General features: G+C 48.0%; 1 protein-coding gene across 7 annotated transcripts in view; it reads left to right on the top strand.

Annotated features, from left to right (window-relative positions):
- Positions 1-19: 19 nt before the first annotated feature.
- The window catches only part of DMAP1 (DNA methyltransferase 1 associated protein 1), a 34221-nt gene continuing 13274 nt past the window's right edge, over positions 20-20966 (top strand). Inside the window, exons 1-10 of one of the 7 annotated variants that reach the window (XM_066324995.1) lie at positions 20-275; positions 1317-1599; positions 3070-3638; positions 5742-5897; positions 8476-8567; positions 8969-9164; positions 13475-13633; positions 14771-14938; positions 15888-16073; positions 18911-18982. In XM_066324995.1, the coding sequence (XP_066181092.1) occupies positions 3636-3638; positions 5742-5897; positions 8476-8567; positions 8969-9164; positions 13475-13633; positions 14771-14938; positions 15888-16073; positions 18911-18982 (1032 nt within the window). In that variant the 5' untranslated portion in view covers positions 20-275; positions 1317-1599; positions 3070-3635. The other 6 variants (XM_066324998.1, XM_066324996.1, XM_066324997.1 and 3 more) reach the window with 6 other exon arrangements.

The raw sequence follows: 20966 nt of genomic DNA, 5'->3' as shown, positions 1-20966 counted from the left end.
CGCCCAAGCCTCGGCATCTGAGTAGCATCTCCTGTGCAACAGCTCTTGAGTCACCCCACTTCCCTGTGCCTCAGTTTCCCTAATCTGCAGATGGGGCAATTGCAGCACTGGGATGGTGTGACTGGTCCTGCGGTGAGTCATCTCCAAGGGGAATGGCAGCCGAAACTCAATCGAGAACCTTGCTGGTCCTGAATTCTTCCTGAGCAGTCCTGTCCTGCTGTGCTTCACAGTGGGAGCTCTGCAGTACTGGCCTTGTGGCCACAACCAGGAGGGAGGTTGGTGTCAGCTGCCTGGGTCCTGGGTGCTGTCTCTGCTGTCCTCCTGGGGATGGCCCAGCAGCTTGGCGGGGTTCATGTGCTGAGGTTTCCCTGCGTTAATAGCTGGTGACTCAGCACAAGTATGCTGGCAGGTCCCGAGCTCAGCAAGCAGGTCTGGCTCCATCCCTCCCTCCCTCCCACAGCTGATTACCTGTGATGCACGAATCCCTCTGAAGGCAGGAACTTGTCCAGACCTGACACCATGCTGGCAGTGCAGCGAGCACACGGGCTCTATGATGCCTTGGCTCAGGGTGGTGGTGGCAGTGGCTCCCTCCTCCTGTGCTCACCACTGCAACCCCCAGGGGCTGGCCAAGGTTAGGGGGTGCCCTGGGGCTGCTTTCCCTGCCAGTGGAAGTGGGTTGTAGCTGGGCTGATCCCACTCTTTCCTGCTCAGATGAGAATGGCAGAGCAGATCTGATGTTCCCCTGAGGAGTGGTTAATATTTTGGTGTTGGGCTCTTTGTTCAGGGGCCAGCAGCCAGCCTTGTGGTCAGCCCTTGAGCAGGTACAAAAGCACGGGTGATTACAAGCAGGGTGGCAGCAGCTTGGGTCATCGTGTTTTTCCTGTACGCCTGAGATCAGGACCATGGGCCTGCATCCACAGGTATCACAGATCCATCAGGCTCAATCACTTGTCCTTTCCACTGCTGCCTCCACCCTCTGCTTGCCCCACTTTCTGAGAGGTGCCTGTGCAGGGGTGACCGTGCTGGAACACATGGTGGCCTGTGATGATGTACTGGGGATATCTTGTTCCTGGGACCACCAGAACCCAAGGACAAGGCTACACTGCCAGGGGATAGCTGGGGCAAAACTTCTGTCTCTTCCCTGGAGACTTGTTCAAAAAGTCACATGGAGGGAGAGGGAAAGGTGTGGGCTGTTTGAATTAGCGATGAGTCAGGCTGGCAAAGCCAGATGGGGAGAGTGCGTGCCTGCATGTTTGTGTGCGTATAAGTAATCTCTGGCTTTGTGTTTTTATTATGATTATTATTTTTATTTCCAGGGGAACGATGAATTTCTCCAACCATCCCGTCCCACTGGAAAGGCTGGCTCTGCTGTCCTGTCCTCCCCTAAGGATCTTGGGAGCTGGAGTGACGGTTCATGGCTGTTTTGAGGCTCAGCTCTGAGATCAGAGCACAAACCAGTTCTTTCTCGCCTTTCATCATTGCTGTGCCAGGGCAGGAGTGAGGTCTGGCTCTGCTGCCGCTAACAGAGGCGAGAGCAGAGGAAGGTGCTTTGGCTCCTGCACAGCTGCTCTGAGATTGCTCCCCTTTGCCTGGGGCAAGGTACTCCTTCAGGCACACAATGGGGCATGGTAGTCAAATGGACCAGCATGGCTGAGGAGGAGTGGCTGAGTGGAAAAGACAATTATGGTTAATTTGTTGTTAATAAAAAACACCCTCTTCCAATTGCCTGGGCTAAGACACACTCTCCATTGGAGGAGGGAGGCCAGTACTGTCCCCAGCAAAACCTGCCCTAGAAAGTGATGAGGTGAGGGCAGCAAGAAAACATCTTTGACAGCACTAAAGGGAGGCATGGCTGGGGTGCAGTCCCCGTGGTACAGGCATGTACAGTCAGCTGGAGAACCCTGAGCTAGGCCATGTCTCCCTCCCTTCCTCTTCCACCTTGTCAAAAAAGACCATGGGAACTGTGCAGAGATCCCTGAATGCTCTGTAACTCTTAAGCCCCATGGTTTTGGGGTACAGCTGACCTGGTCCAATGAGGAGGCAAGTGGGTAAAGGAAAGGAGCAAGGTATGGAGAAACAGCTCCCAGCAGAAGTGTGAGTCAGGGCCACGGTATGGCCCAGCACCATGTAGTCACCTGCTGGTTGGAGTCCGGCCCTGGGGTCTTCAAAGCTGGAGAGGGGTGAAAGAGACGCTTGAGTGGGTTTCTGTTGTCTGGGGATGACCCAGCTCATAGGAATCCCCCATGCTACAGCCAACAGGTCCTACAGCTGGTCTGGGATTGTTGATCCGTAGGAAGAAGGAGCATTGCAGATCTGAAGGTTCCTTAGCTAGGGCTTGGTATTTGGGGATGCTGTGGTCCATGGGGACAGCTTGGAGCTGGGGAGAGGACAAGTGTGCTGTGGGTGGGATGCAGCCTGGATGCTCCAGGGTGGGAGGGTAGTTCGGGGGTTCTTGGACAGGCTAACACAGACCATTCCTCACCATGAGGTCAGAGCTTGGGTCCCCAGGACCAAGATGTCCCTGCTGAAGTATGTTCCCAGGGCTCGAGCCGCCCACTGGAGGAGCAGTGGAAAGTGCCCCATCCCTGCCACGGGGGGGAAGGTAGAACAACCAGTCCCCGTGTCCATGCTGCTTGGGGTGGGCCAGGTACCTCGATAACGGGGCTGTGGCTGTCACCGCACCCTTAGGAAACATTTGGCTTCAGGCACCTGAAGCCACGGGGAAGCGATAACTCCCAGCTCACTTGCCCTGCCTGGACCCACACCTGGCGCTGTTGTGCCTTAGTCACACACCTGAGTTTTTCCACTGCCGGGCCCCAGATAACCTTCTCCTGCCCCACTGGCCACAGTGTTTGCACTTGTCCTCCTCCGCTGGTGCCAGTCTGGGAGACATACACACCCTGAGCCCTGGTCAGAAGGCACGCACACCTCTGGCCTGGGGTCACCTTTGGTCATGCTTGGTAAAGGGCATGAGGTGCATCCTTCCCCAGCATCCTGAGGTGGGTGAGGAGCTGGCCTGGAGGGGCCCTTCCTGCCACGGCTAAATCTGAGGGCACATCTCTCCCCCAGTTGCTTGGTGGCAGATCGCCCAGGCTTGGTACCCTGGACATCGGTGGTATCCAGCTCAGCGATGGTGTTGCAGTGACAGGACAACGAGGCCAGAGTTCCAGGGCGTAGAAGCAGTGGTCTCCTTGTCACTGCTGGCTTTCCCTGAGTACCTGCATTCCCTCCATTCTCCCTGTGCCTTGGCGAGGCAGGACCTAGGTGGTCAGATCTGGGCACTGTGCCAGTGGACTCTGATGGACCCGGCACGTGACTGAGGTTTCCAGCCTTTCCCTTTGCTCAGTGCAAGCTTTGGGATACAATGGCCAGAAACAATAACTCCAGGCCCCCTTGAAGCAGTGCTAATTGCTCTGCTGATGAGCCCATTAGCAGAAGCACCCAGCTAATGTGTTTCACGTACAGGTCCATACAGGTCTTCGTGGGACACAGCTCCCGAGGCTTACAGAGGTGTGGGGGAGGCAAGCCGTCAATAGCACTCTCCAGCTGCCCATAATCTCCACCATTCAGGAGATCAAAAAGCCTCTACCCTGGGGAGATGAGCTCAAAACGTGCTGCAGGCTGTTGAAGAGGAAATGGTTGGTCACCCTACACTGAGGCAGAGATTGAGTCCTATTGGGATAGGGTTTGAGCAGGTCAGGCCGGCAAGTGGGAGATACAATCAAAAAACGCACTAAATGGCCCATCTGTTTCTGGGTTTTATTTTTGGAAATGGTTTTTGTTTTCTTTAAATGCTGTTTATCAGGATGAACAGACTGCGAACAACCCGCCATGAATGGCAAAAAGAGAGCCCCCCCTTTTTTGGTCTTACAAAGTTCTCTCACGGAGCCGCAGTGCCAGGCTTGCCGGGCAGGCAGGCTTCAAAGTTAGGAAGCCTTGTCTCACTCTGCAAGCCCACCTTGGGGAAGTATGGACCCCACTTCCAGGCCAGCTATGGCAAGAGAGCAAGGAAATGTGCTAGAAATTATTAGCAATGTCCACATACACTGATGGGGGGAGGACTTGGTGGATGAGGCAGAGCTGAGAGCAAATAAGCAGGACAGGCAAAACCTCAGATCAGCTCTGCCCTTCTGCAACGGCCAAGATGCTAAAAGCCATCCCTGTCAGTGCGGAAAGGGGCAGAAAAGGGATTAAATGATTTCTGGGGGCAACAGCTGATACTCTGGGGGTGTCACCAGTTCCCACTGTGGTACACTGGCATTGTTTAGGCCCTGATAGGGAGGTGATGTGCCAGTCCCTGTGGGAAGGGTTCACCAGCAGGATGGGAATGGTGGCAATTTCAGCACAGCCTGGCTGGCATTGAGGGATTTCATGCAAGAGCAAGTGGGGCTCAGCTCATCCCAGGGCTGCACAGGAGAAGACATTCCTGTCAGCCTCTCCTGGGCTATCCAAGATGGGTGGCAGGTCCCCGTGTACCTCTGTGCATCGTGCAGAAACCACCTGCTTCAGGCAAACCTCTGCCAGGCAGCCTTGCCCTGCCTTCATCTGGCAGGAAGGTGGTTTCTCGAAGTCCCTCCTGGCCCCACACGGCTGTTTTTGCCCCTTTCCTTGTTCCCCCATTTCTTCCCACAGGGAAGAGGAAACAAGACAGTCTTATTAATAAAACTTTCACCACGGGCCGCCTCATGTGAGCGCTGGAGCACAGAACATGAGGGCGAGGAGTGCGGGCTGTGGCACACGAAGCCAGGCGGGACAGCCCGAGTGTGGCTGGCACTGGGCTGGCACCTGGCACGGCCGGCGGGGAGAACGGGACAGGCCACACCGCCAGCGAGCGCCTGGGAAAGGAGACGGCAAAACTCCTGATGAGCTCTGCGGGAAATTAGGGTCAGCCCTGAGACCCCGGGAGAGCAGCGACCCATGACAGAGCCCCTGAGGGACCGGGGCCAGGGTAACTGGGGGCCGTGGTGGGCGAGACGAACGGACTCGCGGCGCCCCCTCCGCGCCCCACGGGACGGGCTGGGGAGCGCCGGTCGGGCGCGGCCGTGCTGCCACCTCCTGGCGCGGCAGCGAACTGCGCCTGTAGCGGGCTCTGAGCGCTGAGCGGGGCGGGGGCTGCCGAGACCCGGCCGGGTCCGGGCGCTGCCGCGGGGCCGCCGGAAAAGCGGTGCCGGCAGCCTCGGGCCGGGAGGCCACGACTTGCCAGGGGCGGGACTCGAACTCGCAATCCTTCCCCCTCATTCCCCCCCACCTCGTGGTGCGGCCCCCAAAGCGCTCCGGGCACTTCCGGGCGCGTCTTGGCGGGAGCGGAAGCGGCGCTGCCCGGGCCGCCGTATGTGTCGCACGTCCCGGTGGCCGCGGAGCCGGCGCCGGTGGGTGCGCGGGTCCCGCTCGGAGCGGGGCGGCCGCGGCCGCGCGGGGAGCACCGCGTCCCGCACGCTCTCCCGCGGGCCTCCCGGGATCCCCCCGCGGGGCTGCGGGCCGCGGGCGCGGCGTGCGGAACCCCCGGGACCCGCCGGGTGCAAGGCCCCGTTGTTGGGCCTGGCGGGGGGATGGGAGGCGGCCGAGGGGGGTGTGTGTCTATGTAGATATAAGTGTGTGAGTGTGCGTGTGCATGTATATGCGTGTGTGTTTGCGGATATACGTGTGTATATGTGTATACACACGCACCTACGCGTGTTTGTATGAGTCCGGGATACCCCCGCGGGAGTTAACCCCCGACCCCCGGTTTCCCGCCCTCCCAGAGCTGGAGGGGACGGCCAGGACGGCGCAGAGGAGGCCAGAGGGCAGGCGGAGACATGGCGACGGGGGCAGATGTACGGGACATCCTGGAGCTGGGAGGCGTGGAGTCAGAGAACACGGGCACCATCAACAAAAAGGACATCATCAACTCGGATAAGGTGAACTGTAGTGCCCTGAGTGGCTGCTGAGTGATTTCTAGGCACTCACTGACCTTGCATGTGGTGGTTGGGGTGAATATTGGAAGAAAAGATGGAATAAAGCATGTGTCTTCTTAGTTACCTGTGTCATGGCATCTGGTGTGGGATTTAAGCTGGAGCTGTGTAAGCGGTGTTCTGCTGAGCTGGACCAAGCCCCAGGACGTTCTCAGCTGTCTCTAAAATTCTCCTTTTGTGAAGTATCTATCCCCAAGGCAAATAGAAATGATATAACACAATCTTGTTTTAGAAGAAAGAAAATATTGTCTGTCTTGACTGAATGACAGAAGTCTTTCCACTTGTGTGGGGAAGGTTTGTGGCTGAGGTTTGGGACAACTGGGATGCATTGCCTGCGGGAATGTGGCAAGTTAGTAAGCTCTGTTAAGGATGTGTGACATGATGTTTTCTGTGTGGTAATGAGCTGCAGTTTTGTGTTGTCTTCTGTATTTTAAATTTGGGCAAGGTCGTGGGAGTCCTATGTTTTGCAAGGTGTTGGGAGGTCAGTTTAGGAGTAATTATGTGATGTGGAGGTGCTTTGAAGCCAGCCCAGGGAGCTCTGGTACAGAGATGGTCTGATTTGAAGTAAGCCTTATATATTTGGGGGAAAAAAATCAAAACAAAACGAAACTTAGAAAACCACCCCATCCCTAAAAGCACTTCCTCGCTGTCATTGTTTGCCTCCACTGAAATCTTTGTCTGTGAAGAGAAGCACTGTGGTTTCCCTGCCTTGCTAGGGCACACTGTATGATTGGTGTAATGGAAACCCAGTGAATTTCAGTCATTTAAAAGCTGAAATGTTAAAATTCCCAGTTATCAGCTGTGTTGGTCAGCAGTGTCTGGTGAGCAGCCTGTTGGCTGGGTTCAGCCTGCAGTGTTGCCACTGAGCGTTTGGAGTTGTGAGTTCTTTGATTTAAATGTGTTTGTTTGTCAGGCAGCAGAGAGCCAAAAGAGTAGTGGTTGCTGGCTGTTTTTGGAGCAGGGACCAAGATGGTTTTCTCCTCAAGTTTACTGTAACAGGAAGAGAGAGGAAGGGGAGGTACAGTGAAAAGGTTTGGGAGAGGTGCTGGAGGCTGCCTGAACGAAGCATTCTGAATTTCCACAAAGTACAGAAACTAAGCCAAACCAAAGGTGTAAGCTGTTATCACATGGAGAGTGCAAAGTTGCTAATAGTGCAGTGCTCGCTCAGGAAATAATCTGTTCTCAATTAGCAAAGAAACAGATTGATGTCTTGAAATCACAAGAGAACCATGAAGTACTTTCCAGTCCATTAGTGACTGAGAATGTTAAAATAAAAATTACTAGGCATAAAAACATTTAAATCAGCGCGACCAAGTGATTTGTTCTCAACTCCTAAAAGAGCTGGCTGAGCTGATCTCTGGCCTGCTAATATTAACTTTTAATAAATCTGGGAGCTTTGGGGGAATTCCAGAAGCCTGTGTTCATACAGGGTGTGTGGTGACCTGCAGGTAACTGCCTTGGTTGGCCTTACATTACTCCTGGGCAAAGTGATGGACACACTAGGAGAGAGGTGTTTGATTAGGGATGAAAAGGTGCTGATATAATGCATGTCTGTCATGAAGTTTTATGGAAAGTAGTTGTACTCCAAGATGACAGGGACTTATTTTTTCAGTGGAATCTTGAATTTGCTTGATAAAGGTGACTGTATGAATTTAACACAACTTATGATGCAGTGTTAGTTCGACTACTGAAAAATATTCTGATTTAAAATTTGGTAGTGAGATGGTAAGTAAGTGTGTAATAGTAGTGACTGGGATAGTAGTTATAAAGATGGTACAGTTAGACCAAATGCTCAGTAAACTTTTCCCTCTTAAAGTGTAACTTCTTAGTGTGGCTGTTACTGTACAAAAATCTAAAACTGATCAACTGATACAGTTGATTACTGATAAACTTTTATATGGGCATGAGCTGGACCATGTCTTAGAGACCATCAGTTCTGTTAAGGGTTTAGGGGCCAGGTTGAGTTGTGTACACTGAATTCCTTTTATGAAGAAACTGTCAAAAAATTGTTTGCCATGTAAATGGGAGAGCAGAGCTGGGACTTGGAGGTGATACTGAGGGTTTTGCCAAGGGGCTTCTGCAAGGGTAATCACAGATGGTAAAAACTGAAGCTGCTGAAGATCAAAGTGACAAAAACTATGAAAAACTGGGAAGACATTTCTTATTATCTTCTCAAAAAGTAGAGAATCAATTAAATGTGTTAATACCTCTGAGGGAGGACCGTGTTTGCCTAGTAAGAAAAGACTTAGTGCACCAGCCCCTGCAATCTACAGCCAGATGTTCAGCTTGGAATTTAAGGGTTATCAGCAAGAGCAAATGTGGGTACTGGTGAGCCCTATCACTGAAAGTGGGTACATTTTGTCTGTCAGTGTCTTCCACCAGGAATAGGCACTTTCCTGGAGAAACTCAAGGTGTCTAAAACCAGATAAAAGTAAAAACCATCACAGGGCATCAGGTTATACAACTTCAGTGTTCCCTCAGGAGTTTGTATTTCTGAATCTAAAGTGCAATTCTTTTGTTTCAGAAAAAATCCAAGAAATCTTCAGAGACATTGACGTTTAAGAGGCCAGAAGGAATGCACCGAGAAGTTTATGCACTTCTCTATTCTGACAAAAAGTAAGAGCACATGGTCATCTGTGTGGGTTGTGGGATGGCCTGGGCTTTTGGTGGCAGGGCAGCAGCATCCTCTTGAAACCAGGCACAGTCTCTCTTCCCAGACTGATTCCCCTTTGTGCTTGGCCCATGCTTGTGCCCTTCTCTTAGTCATGGACAATGTCTGTTTTCTCTCTTCTAAATTTGAGGGGTTTGCTTGATATAGGAAATCAATCAGATACAGGCAAAATAGTCTAATGCAGACAAACGAGCGCTCTTACCCTTTGTATCTAATTCTTTCTTAATCTCAACTCGGAATAGCACCTGCTTTTATATCTGCAGAAAGAGTTCCGAGCCTGAAATCTCTTTGGGTTTGTCTTGGGCTGCTCCTTGCTTCTCATCACCTGCACTTTTCTCCACCTCAGGGATGCTCCTCCACTGCTGCCAAGTGATACAACTCAGGGTTATCGAACAGTCAAAGCAAAACTGGGCTCCAAGAAAGTCCGGCCTTGGAAGTGGATGCCTTTCACCAACCCAGCGAGGAAAGACGGAGCCATGTTCTACCACTGGAGGAGAGCAGCAGAGGAAGGGAAGGATTACCCTTTTGCCAGATTTAATAAAGTAAGTGGGAGCACTTTCAAACAAAAGCATATAAATAGCAGCTGGAAAATACCCTTCCAGTCAGTTTCTTGGCTGTCCAGAAGGGAAGTTAATTGTTTCAGCAAGTGAAAGCTGAGTTAGATTTGGTAATTGCATTTTGAATTGCAGCATGACCTGCAGCCATGTGACCACGGACTGATGTCTCCAAATCATTCGGGTGAAGTGGGCTTTGTATGTGGTCAGAGGTTGCTAGAGACCCCGGTGTTTCAGGTGTGCAGTCATGGATTTGGTGAGGAGGACTCGTGATATCTACCTCTGTTCCTGACCAATGTCCTCCCCCTGATTACAGGCTCAGGTAGTAAAAGGTATTCTATTCTGAGTGAGACATAAAAGTCATAAGTCTTGTTATTTTGCTCAGTATGAAAAAAATCGCTTGAGCTTCATGGCCAGAAAGGTGGCTTGCAACCTCTTGGCCAGATTCCAGCACAGATGCTGAATTACTTTGTGTTCCCTCTGAAACTGCTCTCATGGTATCAGTGTGGTGCAGTCCCCTGTTCTTTGCGTCTTATATTAAATTGTCACAATGTGTTGTTGTAATCTCCTGCTGTCTTTTGTCCCAGATGTATCTGCTTTGAGTGCCTGGGCCTTTTATGTCTATGCACAAAGAAAACTACATCAAGATTTATACTTCAAAGTCAGGACCTCCAAAGTTAGGAAGGAGCGGTGTTAGGGTGCTAACATAATGTAATTTCACTCCCTTCATGATGCAAATCTGAAAGAGTGAAAAAACCGTGTGCTAACATGATTCCACAAAAGCTCTGCTTGTGTGTAACCGTATACAATATTTTAAGTTTGTTACCCACAGAGCATCAGCTCTAACAAAGCTTGGCTTCCTGCAGAGTTAAGTGGTTGGTTGACCTTATATGTTAGAAGGCTCAAGCTCTGACTGATGCTTTTCCTCTAGCTGGGACATTGGTAAGAGCCTCCTGTGGTATCTCTCCTCTGATGTCTGGGGTGGAAGTCTGAAGTATGACTCACTTAGTCGAGGCACCTACCTAGCTGTCTGAGTGAAACTTTTTGAGGCTAATTGTCTCTAAGACTCTACTGCTGGAACTGGTTTTGGCTGAGTTCAACTGAGTTTATCAGAGGGGGCCACACATCACATATGGGTGTTTTAATGATATGATTCTCGTTTCCTTGACTTTATCAGGTACTGTGACCTGACAGAAGAGCCTTCAGCAAGGCTGTAACCTTTAGATTAGTGGTACAGACCCCTGCCATCTGCAAATGCACAATTACATAGTATCAGGGGCAAGTTGTTATCCTTGTGGTGCTGTAGTTGAGGACACTGATAAAGAATTTTTCAGATACTTGCTTTATCAGAGGAAATTTACTTACTTTTCCAGGCTCTTTCGTGGGTTTCTTCTCACATACTTGATACCTTTGCCTGAATCTTTCTCTCCCCTTGGCATGAGCCTGTTTTCCTATGTAGTCTGTCCTGTTGGTCACTCAAGCTCTTTACCCAAACTCCTGGGTCACTACTCAGTTGCTTTGCCTTTTCTCTGTGTCTCCAGTCTCCAGTACAATTCCCTCCTCTTTGTTGTGAGATCCAAAATGTGAGCTTGGATTTCACCAGGTACACTGAGCTTTGTTTCAGGGTGTGAAATAGGAGTATAAAAGCAGCTTTGCTGGTGTTAGAGCAAAGCCCTCTCTCAGCCAATACCTTTTTTTTTTGGTTACCATCAGTAAAGGCTTAGTGAAAGAGTATGCGGATGGGGCAAATACATATTTTTCTACCTTCTGGTGGTCTTTGGCCTAAGGATTTCTTAGTTTGAAATTTGTGTTTAATAATTCTTGCTAGGTGCATTCAAGGCAGAAAGCTGCTTTGTGAGTAACCCATGCTAATGAGTTCTTCAGGTTAATTTTCTGTGTGTGTGAAGGTGCTTTCTTCTGCTCATTTCAAACTGCTGCTTTGAGGTTCAGTCCCTCTGAGATCTTGTGTTACATGATGCAGTAAATTGTCCTTGCTGTGTACTGTGTTTTCTGTAATGTGACATGCTGTCCTATGCACTCCCTTGTTCTCAGATATCCTTTCTTTTGAAATGGGTGGACAAGGAGTGAGTGTTCCACTTATGAGAGCAGGGTGGATTTATGTGGGCTGTTTTTCTCTATTTCCCCTCATAATTTTTACTGTTTGGTTTGTATTTTCACCTCTCTTAGCATTGTGCTGATGTTTTCACAGAGCTGTCTTGTGGCTCCAGGATCCTGAGACGTTTCAGCTAATTTAATACCCATAACTTTGTGAGTTTATAGTGTGAAATGTTGGACTGAGAGAGGTTTTCTGGCCATTGAATCCTCTTCTTGGCTCTTTCAGGTCCTGCCACAATCCAGTCCCTTTCATAAACTGATCAAGTTCCTTTTGAAAAGCACTTGGCTTTTCCTGCCCCTGTGCTTCCTTGGGAAGCTCTTCTAGACTGTCTTTGCTCCATTTCATTTTCTGGTTAAATTTTCCATGCTAAATTGGCATTTCTTTGCAAGTCAATTTCTTTGTTCTTATTTCAGTTGTTCTTTTCTTCCCATGAGTATACCTTTCATTTCATCTAGCATACTTGAAGCCTGCAGTCAGATTCTCTTTCAGACTTCTTTTGCTAGGCTGCATTCTCTTCCAGTCTGCTGTGGGAAGACAAGCTCACCACCCCATTACTCATGCTCTTTTCTGTACTTGTTTAATTTCAGTACATCTTTCCTGACCAGGGATCAGTAGTGTTGTAGTTGGTATTCCTGCCAGTATTCTTGTTGTATAGTTGAAATACTGCCAGTTTCTGCTGCACATCCCTCTCAGGGGTTCATATTTGCCTTTTCATGGTTATATTGCATTTGGATGTACAGTCTGCCTGTGGTTGGCTCAAGCTTTCCATCTGTTCCCACCTTCCAATTTCTCAGTGGTTCTCACCTGAGCAGCCATGAATAGGGGGTGAGGAAGTGTTTTGGAAGTGTCTTTGCTCTTGTTGCGTTCTCGTCTGATGAGGCTTCCTTCCCTTCCATCCACTGCAGGGGGCCCTGCTGGCCCTTCTCATGTGTGTGTGCTCTTCTAGAAATTATTTTGTTTCATGATGTGCATGGGACATCCTTACAGTGTCTGGTAAGATGGCTTTGCTCCCAGTGGAAATCGTACTTGAAGGTTGAGGTTCAGTGCATCCCCAAGAGATCTGCTTCACCTTTCAGTTTCTGTGTATAAGTGATAGAGGAAGGGCAGTAGACCTAAAGAAACTGTTATTTGGAGGCTCAGAAATGCTCCTCCAAGCTATATGGAGTTCATGAGGATGACTTTCCTGGTGACAGGACACAAAACCACAGAGGTGTTGAAGCACATCTGCTGCTTGGATGCACACAGTTTTCTTCTGGAGGCAGGACCTCCTCAGACTGAGCAAAGTTTTGCTGCAGGAGGAAGGGAATAAGGGGGAATAAGGGAGGAAAGCACAGGCTTATTTACATTTTTGCTTTACCACATGCTAGAATTTTCCCTAATATAGTAAGTATTTTTGCTTTTTGGTTTTTTAGTAGTCATGTGACACTTGTGTTCTGGATAGAGCCCTTGCAGAGCAGTTCCTGGCTGGGGACAGTAGTGTAGGCTTGGCCTTTTAGACACCTGGGACGCTGTGAGAGTTGGACTGTCATTTGGCTCTGCTATTCTGCTGGGGAAAAGATCTGTGGGGAAGGGAGGGGTAAATTTATTTGCCAAGTTTATGGCCTTCAGTTGTACACTACACAGTTTTTCAGATCTTCGTGACGCTGTCTGCGCCAAACATGAAAGTAGTCTGAGTATCAAAGCAGACGGTGTGCTAAAGGCTGGGCATTACTGCTCCTTGCCTTTCCTGTTCTTCCTGAACAAGTGAGCATGTCCCAACCCAAGTAAAGAGTCAACTGTCAGAGCACTTTGTGCCAAGGTATTGGTTTTGCTGTATGGGAGGAATGCAGGGAGGCTGGCTGAATCTTGGTTTCACTGTCATGTTAGCCTGAAATTTTGAAACCCATAGTCAGGATGTGGGTTGCTGACCTCTGCCTATGTCAGCTATCTGAAATAGATTTCAGCCTCCTAGGCAGTAGTTCCTGGTAGACTTCCCTGAGTGTCACATTATGGCCTTGGAATCACACGTTGCTTCATATCAAGTCCTCGGCTTGCTCATCATGTTTCCTATCAGGACGCATTGCTCAGGGTCCTGGAAGCCCCCTCCTGTCAGTGCTGGGCTCATTCTCTTGGCTCAGGTGTCTTGGCAGTGAGGAGGGCAGTGCTGCAGGAGAGCTACCATGGTTTTCTCTTCCCTCCACAGACAGTGCAGGTTCCTGTCTACTCGGAGCAGGAGTACCAGATGTATCTCCATGACGATGCATGGACCAAAGCTGAGACAGACCATCTCTTTGACCTGGCTCGGCGCTTCGATCTGCGCTTTGTGGTCATTCACGACCGCTATGATCACCAGCAGTTCAAGGTGAGTCCTGGGGGCCAAGTTGCTGCTAGCAACCTGCTGCTATGGCATGTGCAGGGTTTTCTGCACTTGAAAGACCAAATTACCCTCTATATCAACTTAATTAGGGGAAAATAATGAATTATTGGCAGCAAGGAATATTGAATTTCCAGCAAAAGGCATTGCTGCTTGCTTTGTTTGTAATTAAATCCACTGTGACTTGTTCTCCTTCCCTGTTGTGTTTTATTAGAAAGTTAGAAGGTTTGCACCTGCCAAGAGAGTAGCTCATTGTTCCTTGAAGATAAAGCGGCTGGGGAGTTTATTTGAGCAGGCTGGGTGTTTTGGATTTCAGTCTAGGCCCCTGGAGAAGGGTCTGCCAATGAACCCTGCAGGCTGGGACTTTGCCCTGGTGCTGATCCTGCCGTGTGGTCTGATATGGTGCATGTTTCCATCATCTCTGCTGTGAAACATGGACCATCAGCAGCCTGAAATTGCAGCCCTGGTGTCATGATTGGCAATCTCCTATTTTGGTTCCATGCCTCCTGGTGATACAGGGAATTATGTGACATCTACAGGACAGCTCCAGATGCTGTTTTTGTTATCCTCTGAATTGCTCACATGAAGAGCATGTAACAAAGTAAAATAACAAGAGTATGCCCAGCTGAGAAGCCCAAGCATCTTTTGTGCTTGGGTTAATGGAACACAGCTCAGACTTCATGAAATTATGTGCAGTGAATTGATGCAGCTGATACCTTCTTGGCTGTGACATGAATGACCATTGTTTGGAGCGACTCGGAGACCTGCACATTTGTTGCAGCTTTTTGCTCACAGGCTTTTCCCTCCCAACTTTCCTTGCATCCTTTTATCTTCAAGATGCTTCACTGCTGTATTGTCTCTAAACCCTCAGTGCTGTTGAATCTTTTGGTGGGTGTTTATAAAGCAGTAGCTGTGAACCCGTGACAGTTAATTCATGCAGCTCACTCAGAAATTCCTCCTTCCCTGTTGTTGCCCTGGCACCTGCAAGGGTCACTGCTGACCTTCCTCCCAGGCACTGTCTTGTACTGTATGTCACATCCTTCAGCCAGTGGTCCTTAGGTGGCTACTGCACAAGATTTTGTTTAGTTCTTCCATAATGTTGTCCTCCTGTGATGTCTTCCACAGAGAAGGTCAGTGGAGGACCTGAAGGAACGGTATTACCACATTTGTGCCAAGCTGGCAAACATTCGTGCAGCTCCGGGCACAGACCTAAAAATCCCAGTCTTTGATGCCGGCCATGAGAGACGAAGGAAGGAACAGCTGGAAAGGCTTTACAACAGGACACCAGAGCAGGTAACTTGGGGAAGAGAGCGTCACTTCTCCAGAAGATTGATAAGTTGAATCAGTAGGCGTATGACGCAGGCCAGAGGGTGCGAAGGGTAAAGGAGGGCTGGACAAGAAAAAAGCAACACCTGAGTACACCTTTTGTTGTTAGGTTAATGTCCCTTTAAAGAGTTTAAAGGGACAGTAATTGAGAAATCTGATTATCCTGGAGAAAGACTTCCATGAGCAGAGTAATGGTCTCTGGTAACTGCCAGGACCTTCTCAGTGACACTGACTATATTAGTCCTCTGATAGAAGCAAATTCTCAAAGTCCTTATGAGTACCAAAGTCTTGTGGAGAGAGAATTACTTATTTGAGAGTAAAAAATCTTTCCAGAAAACATCAAAGGCCAAATCTACATGCTTAGTTCTTCTCTGTGTTGAAGCTATGTAATGGTCCTACAGTTTAGAGATTAAGAAAGTGTGTTCTCCATAGGCTGGAGGAGATCATCCTTTGCAGTTAGTCTCCTCCAAGGATAAATTATTCGTGTGTGACTTACTTTGCTTCTCCCCCTCATAGGTGTCAGTACTAGGCATAGCTGCTCTGGGTTCTATGCACTACGTCTGGGGAGGGGAAGCAGCTTTTCACAACACTCTATTTGCAGCTACAGTATATTTTGGCTTTTTAACTCCTCTGTTTTTGCTTTTGGTCTCTGGAAGATGGGATTAGTAATTTATGGATTGTTGAAGGGTGCATTGCAAATGTCGTGATACAGTACGTGCCAGATTGTAGGGTGGCATTGCCATGGGTGCAGGGTAAGGTTATGGAGTGTAACATGCTCTACAAATCAAAGAAGTTAGACAGGAGCATAAAATCATTCCCGGGCTGGCCCAGGGCAGGGCTGTTATCGGTAGATGGCCCCCTTGCCTTGCCCGGCCTCCTCTGCTCTCTGACTGCCCTGACGTGCTCTGGTCTGCAGGTGGCAGAAGAAGAATACCTCATCCAGGAGCTCCGCAAAATTGAAACCAGGAAGAAAGAGAGAGAAAAGAGAACCCAAGACCTGCAGAAGCTCATCACGGCTGCTGACACCACCACTGAGCAGAGGCGTGCTGAGCGCAAGGCTCCCAAGAAGAAGCTGCCACAGAAGAAGGAGACAGAGAAGCCTGTAAACATTTCTCTCTCTTTTTTTCTCCCCTTTGCCCTTTACTCTGGCTGGGTAACATGTTTTCTGCAGCAGTCCTATGGGGATCAGGTCCCTTTTGGGTCGGGGGAGTAACTGCTGGCTGCCTTCTGGCAAATGTTTTTTGGTTACATCTTTGGAAGGCAGATTGGTGTAAGGCAGCCACTGTCAGAGTCTCCTAGTGTGCTCTCAGTCTCTCCCCATTTGAAAAATTCTAGTTTAAGTCTTTGCCTGCCTGAGAAAAGGGATGAAATAAAGCCAACCATTCATGCATCATGGTAGGGAGAAGCATGTCTCTGCTTCTTCCAAGTGTATTCTGTTACTGCTGTGTAGGGTTGGCCCACAAACCCATTGTGTTTCACCTGCCTTCTTTGTCTAGTTCATGTTTGCCTTTCCTCCCCAGCTCCTGGATCTCCCCAAGCTCCATGCATGCCCCTCTCCTGATCCTTAACTGTGATCAGAGCAGCCCTGCTGTGGGATTCTTGTATTCTGGGAGCTATTGCTATTTCTCCATGAGCTGAGCTGCAGTCTAAGGAGCCCAGAACACAGCTTTCAGTTCACATTTGATGCTACCTCAGTTTCCCTTTCTGGAAAGAGGAGGACAGCATGGACTGATCTAAATTCAGCATCTTCAGTAGGAAAGGGCTGTTAAAAAAATCTCAGATGTTTCCAGTGAGTCCCTGGGAATTCCTGTCCGTCCAACCTTGTGAACAGAGAGCACTTGTGTCATTTTTCTCCAAAAGATTCTGTACAGAGAGGGGGGAGAAGCAGTGAATTCTAGACAGTTATTGCTTGAAGTGTGCCTAATGGCCACCACTTCCTCAAAACACTCTTTTGGTGTGTCATGTTCCATGTGTGTCCCTGCTGTGTGATGAGTATAATATCACTGGGCACCTTGTGCATTGAATTCCCTTAAGGGTTGTTCTGGGAAAGCTCAGCCATGGCTGGCATATCTCCCTGTAAAGAAAGCAGTTTGTCATTGATGGTAATGAAAGAAAGAGGGCTTGAGAATGGGGCTGGAAAGATGCTGAGGATGCCAAGCTGAGGGAGTCCACCCCTAAATACTGGCTGGGGCCTATGTGCAGACATGCAGTGCACAGGCACACCAGGGTGGGCAGAGAAACAGTTTCTGTTGTTGCACTAGCATCATTTCAACCATGACAGAGTCCATTAGGAGTCAATTACCAACTATAGCCAGGAAATGTTAAGAAAAAAATTGCATTTTAACTAAGAATTTGAATCGGGAGCTGCATCAGCATCATTTCAACAAAGGAAAATCATTTAGCAAAGAGTCAATTGAGGTTGAAGCGTTTACAGCATGTACAGGCTGTACAGGCACATGAGGCAAAAGAACCCATTTAATTGCTTATTGCTGAATGCAAGTCAGAGTTGGCTTGGCTGAGGCAATGAAGCTGATTTCCCCACACTGATTGTGTCAGGGTGTTCAGCAACAGGCTGAGGGGCAGTCTGGGGAGTTTGGAAGCCAGCCTTCATCCAAAGGCAGTAGAGAATATTGGTTTTTCATTGCACCCTTATTTGTCTCTAATAATGCAAGCAGGGAGGCTATATCCTACTAAAGATCAAAGTGATCTCTACAAGTTCACTAATCCTGATGGTAGTTAGAGAATATTTTTTCCTTCATGATCATGTTTAGGAATCTTTTCCCAGGTCCTCTGTTTATTGGACAGACAACAGATAACTGAAATAATCTTAATATCTGGCCATGCAGAGTGGTTTGTAGGGTGCCACCTCAAGACTAAGACCTAGAGATAGTGATAGGGATGTGAGAGTTATTGGCAGGGAACTTGAGAAATTGAGTCACAGTCCTTCAGCAACTCTTATGATTTTGGGGCAGCCCTGGCTGTCTCAGCCCTGTCTGGAACAAAGAGCAAGCCTCAGAGCCTCTCTGCAGAGAAATCTGGGAGCAGCAAGGCAAATGCCATCTCCAAAGAAATGGGGAGATTTGAGGTGACTTAGTTTTGGAAAAATGCATTTATGCATGTATTTCACAGAGGTTGTGGTTATTCTTAGCTTGAATCATAAGTATTGCTGACCCATTCAGAGGACCCCAAACCATTCAGTGCACAGATAGCCTGGTTTAATAGTTTAAAAGTCTGCTCACTTTCTGCTTTGCTCATCAGCATAGATTTATAAGGGATTGCATTTATTTCTTTCTGTTTCCTTGAAATGCAGCTATATGCTCTGCAGTTAGTAGCAGAAGCATTAGAAGTTTGATGCATTTTAATGCTATGTTTAAAATATGAAGTAAGAAAGAAAACTGTCTAATGAGTGGACAAATGGCAAAACATGTATGAACAGCAGGCCTCCCTGGGAGAGGGCAGTCCTTGCACCCTCATTAGTTGGCTCATGTCTGTACAGATCAGAGGTTTCTCGGCTCATTCCTTAGAGAGTTTACAGTCAAAAGCCAAGATTTAGGGAAGTCCTGGGCTGTTTTGATCAGTGCAATTGGCCTAAGTTGGATAAGGATGATACTGTGCAAATATGTATGAATATCATGTAGGGTCAGGGTTTCTGTGTGGGTGTGGATGGAAGTCTCTGTGCAGAGCCATACATTTAAACCAACCGACCAAAAATGTTTGAGCTTTCCAAAGACGCCTTGAACTGGAGCTATTTTTCTCAATGAATTGCTTGGGATTTTCCCACTGAACCCCATTGCCTGGGATTTTCCTCTTGCCTCGACTCTGGCATGTGGCCGTGGCAGGTGGTTCTCTGTCATAGGAAATAGTGTTTCCCCTTCAGATAGTCTCTGTATGAAATCTTGTGTTTCCTCCATCAACACATCCTGTTTCAATCTCTTTCAGGCTGTTCCTGAGACTGCTGGCATCAAGTTTCCTGACTTCAAATCTGCAGGTGTCACGCTGCGGAGCCAGAGGGTAGGCTCTTGTCCTATTCCTATGGGACCTCTGTTAATGTCTTTCACTTTGCCTGGCTCTCTCCTCATCCTTTTATAGCTAAAGAAAGTCAAGTTCTTGCCTCTAAAATAAGAAAGGAATTCCATAAATGTGGAGACTCAGAAACCTGGAATGCTGGCTCTGTGGAAGCCAACTCATTGCCTTGCAGAGGCACCTGAACTTGCTGGTGTTTGTCACTAGTGTTCCTGCTCTGCTATTAGACCTGTAACAGAACCAAATGGAGCTGTCTAGTCCAAATAGAGCTCACAGCCAGAACTAATGGGCCCCTTGAAGCACGTGTGTTACTAGCTGAGAGGTTCTTTTGGAGTGGTTTGGGCTGGAAAGGACCTTAAAAATCATCTAGTTAAGATGATTAAGAATTGGATGTTCAGGTTGTGTTTTCAAAAAAACTGAGACACATAGAGTATTTAGCTTTCCTATTTACATTATCTTTGAAGACATTTTTTCTGGAAAAGCCCCTCTGTTCAGTCTGTTGCAGAGATACTCCTGAGTAAAAAACTTGCTGTTTTTGTATTGCTTTCTTATATCAGCAAGACTTGATACCTGCCTCTTAGCCACAGATTTTGGGATATCAGGTAACTTAAACCTGCTTGGTCAATTGTATGTTTTCAGAGAAGTTTTGATAGCAAAGTCCTGTGTGCACATACAAGTACTGTTTGCTTTTTTCTTAGCCAAAATACCATGACTTTTAATTGCTTTATTATAGCAAAGTTGGATAAATACATTCCTTGCCTGGCATCCTCACTTGGCATAGTAAATTTAAAAGACTCTTTTTATGGAATGTTCTTTTGATATCAGAATGGTTTCAGATTTTGCTGGCGGTTAATAGAAACGTGTTTGGGATAATGCTGCTTTGATGTCCTGGTGCATGTGTGTGTTAGAGGTGGGATCAGCAGGGTCACTGAGTGGCCCCTTCAGTGTACCAGTGCCACTATCTGCAGGATACCTGTTTGAGTGAGGGGCTACAGCCTTGAGGAAATCACAGTCCACAGACAAGCAAGACTGCAGTGCAAGTGTTGGGATTTATTGAGACGTGGCAGATGTGTTCTCCGACACTAAGATAAATAGAGTAATTTGTGGAGATTGATTTGGATTTTGAAAACTAATAAGTAATGGTTGATCTTTTCTATTTTTTTTTTACCCCCTCTGGAAGAGAAGCTGAGCAATCACGAATCAGTGATGGAACTATCTGGCAAAGCCAGCAGCCTTTTTTGTGCACCAAACAGGCAATTCTAATCCCAGCCTTCATGAAAATGGGTGCTACATGCTTTTATCTGTTCCCTTTAATGTTCACAAGATGCAGTGCTAAGCTGAGCTATGGCAGTCTGATTCAGCATCTTTTAGCAGTATCCAAGCTTATGGAGTGACCTGGAGCAACTTTCTGTGTTCTTCTTGAAATTTTTAAGGAGATGAATACTGTCCTTAGAATTACCAGTGGTTTGTGAATTAAAAAAGTTGATTCATCACTGATCTAGGTGAAAAAACAACACTTTGCTGTTTGGAAATGTGAAACCTACCTCTAACCCAGAAAAATGAATTCATCTGGGGCTTTTAGCCAGTCACCTGGCTTCCTTATCTGAGCCTTCCCTGTTTTTAAAGCAGGAGCTATCAGACTTGCTTCACAGATGCATGATGGGGAGAATTAATTACATGAGGTCAGTACAAGCCTTTTGAACTGGTAAGAGGTGCTGAAGTGCCAAATGTTACGGAATTGACAGTCCATGCTAATCCAAATTATTTTACTTGTGGGATTTATATGGCAAAACCACTGAACTCCAGTGGTGTGGAATTGATCAGGGTGGAGGCTGACCAGGACTAAGTGAGGAATTGGAATGAAGTGTTGGAAATTCATACACTGGCAACATCCAGCATAAGATGTTGTGCCCTTAGCACATTGATAAATGATTTCTAAAAGCTTGTGCTGTCCTGAAGCAAGTTCTTTTGC

This window comes from Sylvia atricapilla, chromosome 9, assembly GCF_009819655.1.
Source record: "Sylvia atricapilla isolate bSylAtr1 chromosome 9, bSylAtr1.pri, whole genome shotgun sequence".
NCBI classification, from domain to species: Eukaryota; Metazoa; Chordata; class Aves; order Passeriformes; family Sylviidae; genus Sylvia; species Sylvia atricapilla.
The sequence above is the reverse complement of the archived record's forward strand: the minus strand, read 5'-3'. Positions and strand labels throughout refer to the sequence as shown.